The sequence below is a fragment of the Halyomorpha halys genome, unplaced genomic scaffold (assembly GCF_000696795.3).
Source record: "Halyomorpha halys isolate HHAL.00 unplaced genomic scaffold, Hhal_1.1 Scaffold609.1, whole genome shotgun sequence".
In the NCBI taxonomy this organism is placed as follows: Eukaryota; Metazoa; Arthropoda; class Insecta; order Hemiptera; family Pentatomidae; genus Halyomorpha; species Halyomorpha halys.
In genome coordinates, this window is record NW_027108275.1 from 92375 (window position 1) to 103187 (window position 10813).

Consider the following 10813-nt stretch of genomic DNA (forward strand, 5'->3'; position numbering starts at 1 on the left):
AATTTCTTTTATTTTCTAAAGAAATATATATATATTTTTTTATGTGAACTAAAGAACAGGTTATACAAATTAACTACTTCCTTGTATTAGAACCTCAAAGAAAAAAAAAAAAAAAAAACCTTATCAGAGGAAATGAAGGACCGTAGAAGGTGTGCCGTGCCTACCACTGGATTAAACTTAATTAAATGTTGAATATAACATCAATTCTAATAAACAATTGCATTACAAAAATAATTTTAATGATCAGCATTCATCTCTTTGTAAAATTCCATTATTCCCCGGAGAATATCATCTTCCACCAATTTTTTTCTTCATATAAATTCTTTCAAGTGGAGTTCTAAAAATAGAGTGATTTTATCAATTAAACCTTTCTAAAATAACTAATGAAAGAATATCAATTAATTTATCAACAAACTATTAATTTTTTTTATTAAACATTAAATAGTGATAAGTTACAATAAAAAAAAAAAAATGATTAGATTAAAGATTTATAAAAACAATTTTTGAAAAAATATCTAGAACACTGGTGAGGAATTTTGTTGAGCTGAATCTAAGAGATTGAAAAATATTGCACTGTGTAATTATAAAATAACTAAACCTACATAACTTTATAGATCTCTCTAACACTTTACAACAAGGGCAAACAATATTGATTTTGATTTTTCAAATTGATTAAAGAACAGAATAAATAATTCATTGGTAATAGTTGACAACTACTATTTTCTTTCTATTAAGCTACAGATAAGAATAAATATTATAACTCAAAACTTATTCTTCTAACCGGCAGTTCTAGAAAACATCTGTATGGGCCAGAGAAGGGTGGTAATTTATTGTTAAAACTATTTTTTTTAAATAAATGGAATATGGTCCAGGTGCAGTCAAATAGTAATAACTATTTTTATTTGAGCCAACGTTTTGTCCTACATTACGAAGCTTCGTCAGGGCTGTTTTGACGGAAGTCAACGTCAGCTTGACAACCCACTCTGACTTAGACATCCGTCAAAATAGCCCTGAAAGGTGGGGTGAAACATTGGCTCAAATAAAAATAGTTATTACTATTAGAGTTTAATTTGACCACACCCGGCCCATTTATTAATCACATGGTCAATCAGCAATCTTCCAGTATTTTTTTAATTCTTTCCTGATGTTTGTGTATGAGCTAAAAGGTTTTAACAGGCAATTACACAATATAAGTGACTCAAAATGAACAATATAAGTGAGTCAAAATGCACAACATAAGTGACTCAAAATGAACAATATAAGTGACTCAAAATGCACAACATAAGTGACTCAAAATGCACAATATAAGTGACACAAAAAGCCCTTCAAAGCATTTTCAATACTTTCCAAGAGGGATATCAGACAGGAGTGGGGGTGGATCACACCATTCAATTTCTCACTTAAAAATGACAGACCTGAATGGGTAGGAAACCACTATTCTTATCATATACAGAGTAATCCCGGTACTTCAAACACTCCAGTAATTCAAAATAGCGTAAAATAATGTTTTTTGAGAAAACGCAGCAGGCACATTTTCATATAAAAGTGCACATGTATAAAGGACATTTTTAACTTCCCAATCTACAGGGACGTTATTGTAATTACCGTGAAAATTAAAAGTGGCAATTTTTACACAGTTTCGATATCGGGTAATCTAATTCCTATGAAAGTGTTCATAATATATTTTGTTGGAATTAGAGAAATATAATATCTATTGTATTAATAATTTTATTCTGTAAAACTAATTTAATTAATAGTAAAAATATGTAATTTGTTTGTGTGAACTCATTTCTTTTTTCATCGCCTTTTATATAAATTCATAGAAAGCATATTTTTTTTTTTTATTTATATATTTTTTTCATTGCTTGTTGTGGGCAACAGAGAATGATATACCGTGGCAGCAAGGCCTTCTCTTATAACGTCTAAGAGAAGTAGCAGTGAAGAAGTTTCTGCAGAAGTATTAAAAAAAAAAAATTATATATATATAACTGACTTCTTTAAAAAATATTAATTTTTAAAAACTGCAAACTGTCAAATTTCCAATAAATCTTTTTAAAAAAGAGTTAAATAAATAAAAGTAGTTATGTAAATTCATATTCTTGAATTGGTTTACACAATTTTTCCTAGTACTTTCTGTAATACGAAACTCTCCCCCCCCCTGCAGCAATTAGTTCAAATTAACGAGATTAGATTACACTTTATAATTAAAAACTATAACCATAAATTATACTTGATGGAATATCAAAGGTAACCTAATATTAACATGCAATGGACTTAGGGGAAATGTAAGACCAATTACGATAAACAAACTAAGGAAATTTTTCATGTAAAAAACATCTAGTGTTTGACAGAAATGAATTATCTAATTCCTTTTATCATAATAAAGTAATATAAGCAATTTAAAAGTTTAACATATGAAATCATTGGTTTATTTCATCTGAAATTTTTTTAACTATTTTGAGTTCTTTTTTGGATTAATTAATAATTTTAAAATATTAGTTCCCACTAGGCGATGTTAGATCAAGGGGAATCTTTTTTCTTTTTATGTATCAGTTATCCAAAAAAATAAAAATGAATTTTAAAACTCAAGAAAAACAGTTTTAATCTTAAGATTCTATGAATAGAAGATGACAGAAATCTCAATTTGTACAATGACCATACAAGAAAGAAAGATTACAATCTGAACATAATATTTTAACAATAAGCATTGTATAAGACCAGTGAATAGTTGCATCAATCAAGAAATTAATAATAAACATAAAGTAGTTTTACTATTAACCACATATAATTTTTAATAAATAAATAAAAAATTTGAGTGAAATCTTGATTTTTGTACCACAGACCCTTGGGAAATAATATGAACTTTCAATATTTTACAAAGAAGTCAAATGATAAGATTAAAAATTCCATATGCTATTGTAAAAATATCATTTAGGTTTATCAGTTAAGTTATATAACATAGTAATGTTTACTGAAAGAAAATATATATATATTCATATATCAGCTGCATAAAAAAATTAATAAATGGCTATGGATTACTAGTATTCTACGAATTGTTTAAACCATTAAAAAAGGACCAAATTTCTCACTGCGGTGAGAATTGAACTCACTGAAAATAAAAATGCAATATTTCAATATCTGGTATACACAGATGATTTTGTAATGAATTTACTTTAATAACAAGGAATATTAATATTGATATTTTTTTTCCTGGAATACCAATAATTGTTCTTTATTTTCAATGCTATGTTATACTTTTCAATGTTTTAATAATGAACATTAACAAATATCAGAAACTTACACCAACATCAGCAGTAAGGGTCTCAAGAAGTTTTTCCTTTGCATCTTCTCCAATATAAATTTTTGTGCCCTCTTTCACAAAATCATTATCCTTAAAAGTAGGTAAATCTTTTTCTTTTTCTCTGTCAGATGCTTCTCGGTCAACTGTTGATCCTTTTAAATCAAATTTCCTAAGAAATAATATTGCACTAAGTTCCACAGGCATAATTTTGGCTGAATGATTAATCTAATATTATATTAAATTCAATTTACCTATGTGTCGCTAAGTGATTGCTAAAGACGTTTCTCATAGCAACCATGTAATACTCTACACCATCTACAGTCAACCTGTACATTCCAAGATATTGTGGTAGCAGTGTTTTTCCATGCCTTTCAACAATATACTAAAACAATATTAAGACTTTAAAATATAATCAATAATATTCAAGATGAAACATTGATTTATTACTCACTGGATGATACTGTTTCAGGAAAGAATGCATCCTCTCAACTTCCTCACTTGTCAAAGTCTTTATAACAAAAAGACGGTCATAAGAATGATAGAACTTGGCACCAGATTTTCCTGGATTGTCCATCACAACAGGCTGAGATCTGAACATTATTTAAAATTGCGACATTAATATTGAATTGAAATTTTAAAAACAAACACATAAAACACTGAAACCAATTTAAAGAAATAAACGCTGCTAACTCATAGGCAAGCTCCGACATATTAATCATTCACTGTTCCAGTGGACATGATTGTATTGCGCAGGGTAATTATTACTATTAGATAAAAAAAAAACAAGCATCAACCATTATCACATTTAAAACTGTGTTAAATATGTTTACATAAGAAGAACAAGTCCCAGGTTAAGCATTGCGAAAGCAAATTTATACCTGCATCTTTTGGGCAAACTACTCAAAACACTTGGCTCAGTAGAAGACCTCTGAAGGAACCTTGTTTTACCTTTTTCACTATACTGCTTGTTTTCCGTTAATCTATATAAGTTGTTTATTAAAAAAAGTTGAATTTCAGAACTTCAATATTAAATATTAAGGCTAACTAAGCATTGATGTTTACAAGACATAATTATATAATTTTCAACATATATATACTTAAATTTCATAACAGAATTAAGTTATGCAAACTAAATAAAAATAAAATAGAAAAAAGTAGAGAATAAATGGAGCTAAACCGGACATATAATGTAATTGTAACAAAATAAAAATAATTGTGACAAATAAGTTAATCGACAGAAGCAGAAACAGAAAAGTAAGAAAACAATAAACTAATAATTATTTTCACTACTAATAATTGTTAATTAACCGAGTACAGTAAAGCCAATTTACATGGTATTGCTGTTAATTACAAATATTGACAATAATAAATTATAACACTGAGTTTTATACAAAGCATAATACATATAATGAACTAAGCAAGAGGTAAATTCAGTGACTAACTACACTAACTCAATAATTACAATAACAATCACCTTGTCATTGACTCCTTGTAATCAAGATCGTCTATTCCAAATCTTTCCCTCAAGTTCCTGAACACTAGAGGGCAATATTCCTTAATTTTGAAGTGACTGGGCATGTTTTCTCTGGAGAAAATAAACATTTTAATAAATGCTGATAAACATTTAACCACAACTGATGTCATGAACTCTTACTTATTAAATAGATGGTTATCCACTTTGAGCTTAGAATAAGCCCGGAAATCATCTGGTAGTAGCATAACTGGTATTGTAACATGACTTAACTCATTAATCTAAAAAATATTATGATGCATTAATAACTGGTTGAAATGTCAAATAGTAATAAACAAATATGAATGACTCTTACAGTATGATTCACTCCCCACATAAACACAGATAATATTGGTTCATTGGCTCGAAATAACTTAACTTTTTGATGTTTAACGCGAATATGCTTCTTTTTAAGTTTACTTAATCCACCCTGTACAATACTCATGGCTTCTATGTCATAAAAGAACTATTTACAGGTTAATAATTGACAGGAAGATTACATTATTTGATTAACACAGTCACAGTATTGTGTGAAATTTGAGCGTCTTCTAGCATAACAATAAACAATCATAAATTTTGAACGAAAAATTTAGTTAGAGGAATCTGTCAATAAAAATTACAACCTCCCATCCTACACCCGAGCCACTAGTGCCTATATATAACCATACGCGTACATACCTAGCATCTTTCCAAGCTCTTAACTTTCAGAATCTTCAATTTTAGTTTTATAAATCTCGAGGAAATAATTACGATTACAGGCTTTAAGAATTACAGCAAGGACTTTTAAAATTTTGCTGGAATATTTTATTTTTAACAAAGTTAATCATACATTTATTTGTATTAAATTATATTTTACAATTAGTAAATAAAATGAAATTGCTATTCAAACGTTTTATTTTAAGTTCTAGAAGCAAGTCGTATACTGAACATTATTCCTTTATACTATATACATTGTTAAATACGTGAATTGATACAGGATCTTAATTACTTTTTTAATAATACAAGTTGTCTATATAATATTTTTTCTTTAAAATGAAATAAAAAAAACAAAACATTTAAATTAGATGAAGATAGTTCACCCTAGGAAGTAGATTGTAGGAAGATAGTCCGGATGGCGGTCAATAAAGGTACAAAGTAGTAGAAAAACTATTTAATGTTAACCAACGTTTCGCCTCACTTTACTGGTTTTCGTCAGGGCTCATCAACCTAAAACAAGGTTTAAGAATGAAACTGATCAATCTTAAACCTTTTTTATCTTTTTTAATTTATGCTATTTACAACTGTATTTACATAAAAATACATCAAGTAAATCTGATGTAAGATCAAAATGGAGTGATACAGGCATGTAGAGAAACTACTCATTGATAGCACTCTAATCATGTTTCTACACTAGAAGATCTCGAGGCCATCTTATTTTCAGGCGGCTTGTAGGGATGTCAGGAATATAAGGAGCAAGGTTAGAAACTAGAGGGTTTTGATGGTTAGGGAGTTCGTAATGAAAGGACTGTTCGGGCTATATCGATTGCATATGGAAAATTAAAGTCTTTATGTATGATTTTATTCGTGACAAAGTGAGGAGCATTGAGGATTTTGGATTGTAAGCATTGTATACGAGAGGAATTCAAAGGTTTAGTGGAGCCCCAAAGCTCAACTTCGTATGTCCAGATTGGTTTTATTACAGTCATGTAGATAAGTCTTTTGTAATAAATTGGAAGTTTAGACCGTTTGTCTAACTAAAGTCCTGTATTAATCGAAATCGACGTGCAGTTTCCTGTCTTTTCAGTCTTGAGTGAGGATTTCAGGTTAGTCGTTTTTCCAGGTATCCTTCATTCAGAATGTTTCTTTTGGCGTTGAATAATTAATTTTAAGCTAATAATAAAATTATATGTCACTACAGTCAGATTTCTTATCGCATAGAAAAATTTATAAAACTAAAATTTGCCTCTTTACTACTTAGCTACAAGAAATGAACGTTTTTAGAATGTTGTATTTAAAATATTGGAGGAATACAATTCTCTTGTAGAATGATTAAGTGGATCCTATCGAAAGCTACAGAAGGTATTATAGATTAGCAGTATGGAGCGATAAATCCCAAAGAAATTTGTTCCAGTCGATTACGAACAAGACTGATAACCCAGATACTTCCACACAGGACAAATAATCATATCCAACGTAGAAATGAGATCTCGCTACAAAAGTTCACCGCATGCGGAGACTGAACAGTTTAAAAAGTCCATAAACTTTAGAAAGTAGACCTAAGGGTCGACCAAGTTCAACACAACTCTTGTTCTTGGAGGACTTACCAACGACGGTGAGACGCAGTATTTCGAAAGAAACATCGATCTAGCAGTCTGGTCGCAAGTTGGTGAGCAGTAAGTTTAGCTGTTGGGACTGCTGCTAAATCCCAGCCCATCCTCTTCCACGGTGTATTGTTCCAATATGAATAAGTCAAAGGATGCACCTAAGTGATATGATCGTACATAAGTGTAAAATATAAGATCTTTTTCAAGGACAGCTCTATTCTAAAGTAATTTGCCGTTTTCTATTTACTTTCCCAACTTTTGGGAACATGGTAATGGTAGAGTAAAAAATAATAAGCTACAGGGTCATTGATAAAACTTTTTTATTTTCATTTCATTTATGCAAACAATTTCGACAGTCTTGGGTCAATCCCAAGTAAATCATATTTTAATTTTTTTTTTCAACTATTCTTTTCACCTTGACTGTTATCACTTTTCAATTCACCTCGATGCATGCCCATAAGTTTCATTAACTATCCAAGTCTATGTTTTCTATATATTCATTAAACGTGATTCGTAACTTGCCAGGTCGTCTAACTTCTGGCCCTACCTCTTTGTAACATTTTACTATTCTTTCTTCACAAGTGACAAAACTATTTTAAATTAAGTCCCTTAATCATATTCTCCATGGGCAGAATCTTCAAATCTTATCTAATAATACCATTCCATAAACAATCCCATTATTTTTTCCCCCAACTAATTTTAGCAGTAGTGTTGATATATCTTTTGTCAGTGTTTCACTTTTTGGATTTTATGTTTCCCTCCAATTTCGTAAACCTTTACAACCCCTTGAATGTTGATAATTTTTAAGTTATAATGATATTAGAGAAGTACCTTTTGGGGGCCTAAACGTTTTTCTTTTCTCCGCTCACCATACTTTCGCGGTTCTTAATATCATATACATTTACAGTCCCTCTAAATAGATCTAAATTGGAGTTAGATAAATGTCTTTGAGGGACATTATTTTTTCTCCCACCCTGCCATTTTGTTTTGTGGTTTAAAGTCTATCTGTTCTCCAACTTAAGCAGGAAAAACAGGCTGTCCTACTTGTTACCAATTTAATCCGAGGGCCAGCAACGAAATAATAGCCAACCCACCTAGGCCAGATTCCAGCCAACACCAATTTTGAAAGGAGAATGCTAAGTTTGTGACCCAGCATGCTCAGCCATCAACGACCTCAACCGCCGTTTTTAAGACCTTTAGCACCTCTGCATCTCCTTAAACACACTCCTCACAGGGTTAAAAATTGTATTGTGAATTGAGTTATGTTACAGAAGTAACTCTTGGTGGTAGCAACTTTTCACTCTCACCTCACCACTTTTCTCTTTGGTTTTTAACCATTAATAAAACAATTAAATAACTCAGGAATCCAAAAAAAGATGAGGGGATAGGATATGACCCTGGTGGGGAACCTCTGCCACACTTTTTTTCCTTACATTGATCTCATCATGTATTATAATTTATATCTCTCCATTCTTAATATGGATGTACGCAACTGCTGGACAGAGACTATTCTTATGCTGATACTAAGCACCTGAAATAATCTTGAACTATGCTGAACTTTATTCTATGTCCAAATTTTATGAACTTGAACTCTTATTCTAGCCTTAATCTTCTTCTATGCCTCCTCAGTAGGTGACTCAAACTGGACTTCATGAGGGCTGAAGTCCCCAGGTCCTAGGCTTTCTGAGAGAGAGAGTACCATATTTTGAAGTAAAACAATAGACTCATATTATAATGTAGGAATAAGTTACGTATTCATAATGAACTTAATCTGCATTACATAAATATTATTGGAAAAAACGAAACACATGATGTATTAAGTGGGAGGTTACTTGCTGGAATATTTTTCCACAGGACATGTCCTAGCTTAGGGTGACCTCAAAAAATGGTACTATTGGAAAAGGGCTGGCTCTCCCACAGTTTTTAAACCACACCTCAACAAAAGGATGGTTAAAATTTCAATTCAATTAAATTATTTTCTGTGACTGATTGAGTGAACACAAACCTAACACTGTGGGAACCTTGCCCCAATGTGATCCGCCATCATGGTCTTGATTATAATTGTTGAAGCATAAATAATAAGTATTATTTCTTAAACTTTTAACATAATTACATGATTATAGTTATTTCTTGCAAATAAATAACAGTATCTAATAATAACACCAGATAGTAAAAAAAAAATTAGGGTATATATCAATGAAACACTTATTCAATTCATTTTGTATTTTATTGGAAAAAATGGGCTATATTACACAGGAAATAGTATTTTTCAATACACTATTCTTCTTCATAAGAATTCCATTGCAGGCTGCAATAGTTTTTTTGTTGTATTAAACTAATTGCTTTATTGCCATAGGACACTGAAAAAAAAATACAATAATTATTCCTGACAAGACAAATTTTTTACTACAGGTAAAATCTAGAATAGGTTAAGAAATAATTTAATACAAAATAAGAAAAGAGTTTCTTTAAATTGTACTTTCTTTTCTTAATTATAAGAATGTACAAATAGTTAAATTTAAAGCCAAAATTATTTTACCAATTGCAATCTACAAACTAATGCGCTAAGTTTCGGCTATTATGTCATCTCCGAGAACAGAAATGTTTCAGTTGCACATTCTAGCACAAACTTACAGAGACCCCATCCCACAAAGTAGAGGATTAAAGGGGTTAAGGTAAAGCCCTTTTATAACCTGAAATGTGCAACTAAAAAATTTTTGTTTCTGAATATAACATATTAGCCAGAATGTAAAGCATTAGTTTGTGGCTAGGAATTGGTGAAATAATGCTGTCTTTAAATTATATTAACCTTAAATACAAATTGTATTATTAAATTGTATTACTAGTATTTGAATAGGCTCCCATTTTTTAAATAATAGAATGAAGAAAAAGCTCACCATGAATAATCTATTTACTAACCAGTTTTTTTTAGATAAAATTAAAACTTTTTTTTTTGTAAGTTGGTCCGGGTGCAGTGAAATAAAACTCAAATAGTGAGGAACTATCACTATTTGACTGCACCCGCTTCATTTTCCATTTATTATGACACATGGTCAATTATTTTTTTATTTATTTTTTTCATTTAAGTTTCCTTTACCCAAATCAATAAACTTGTAGATTACTTAGTCCCGTAAAATAAGGCTTTCTAAAGGAAAATAAAGTAAATTTTTTTTAATACTCTTAATAAGGTATCTAGTTAATAGGCGCAAATCTTGTATAAATATTTTTGATAAATAGGTACTTGCAATTAAACTAATGGGGTATAAAAAAAATTAACGTTTCCCAACCAAATATTTGTATTATTTCTTTGATATAAAATACAATTAATACTCAAAGTATCTTATCTACTGTCATTAGCCACCTGCTAGCCAATTGCTTGATCCCACACTGATACCATTCTTTGGAATGACTGTCAAAGAACTCTTGGACCACAATTTCAACTTTCGCAAAATTATCAAATTTTTTTCCTTGAAGGAAATGGGCCATGGATCGAAACAAGAAGTAATCCAATGGTGCAAGGTCTGGACTATATGGTGGATGAGGCAGGAGTTCGAACCCATGAAGTTCTTAAAACTTTTCTTTGGTTCGACAGGAATTGATTGCTGATTGCTGAGGAGTAAGTTCGTGAGGGAATAGTCCACTGCTCTTTTTCACCTACCCTATAGAGAGTAGATGGCAACTAACAGTATCTTTCAACAC

At 30.5% G+C, this 10813-nt stretch overlaps 1 protein-coding gene across 1 annotated transcript in view; it reads right to left on the reverse strand.

Moving 5' to 3' along the window:
• Positions 1–5471, reverse strand: part of PIP4K (phosphatidylinositol 5-phosphate 4-kinase) — a 16949-nt gene extending 11478 nt beyond the window's left edge. The window contains exons 1-6 of the mRNA XM_014426991.3: positions 5128–5471; positions 4956–5053; positions 4776–4886; positions 3753–3891; positions 3553–3683; positions 3302–3470 (exon numbers count right to left, since the gene is read on the reverse strand). Of these exons, the coding sequence (XP_014282477.1) occupies positions 3302–3470; positions 3553–3683; positions 3753–3891; positions 4776–4886; positions 4956–5053; positions 5128–5256 (777 nt within the window). The 5' untranslated portion in view covers positions 5257–5471. The remainder of the gene's footprint in view (positions 1–3301; positions 3471–3552; positions 3684–3752; positions 3892–4775; positions 4887–4955; positions 5054–5127) is intronic.
• Positions 5472–10813: the final 5342 nt, after the last annotated feature.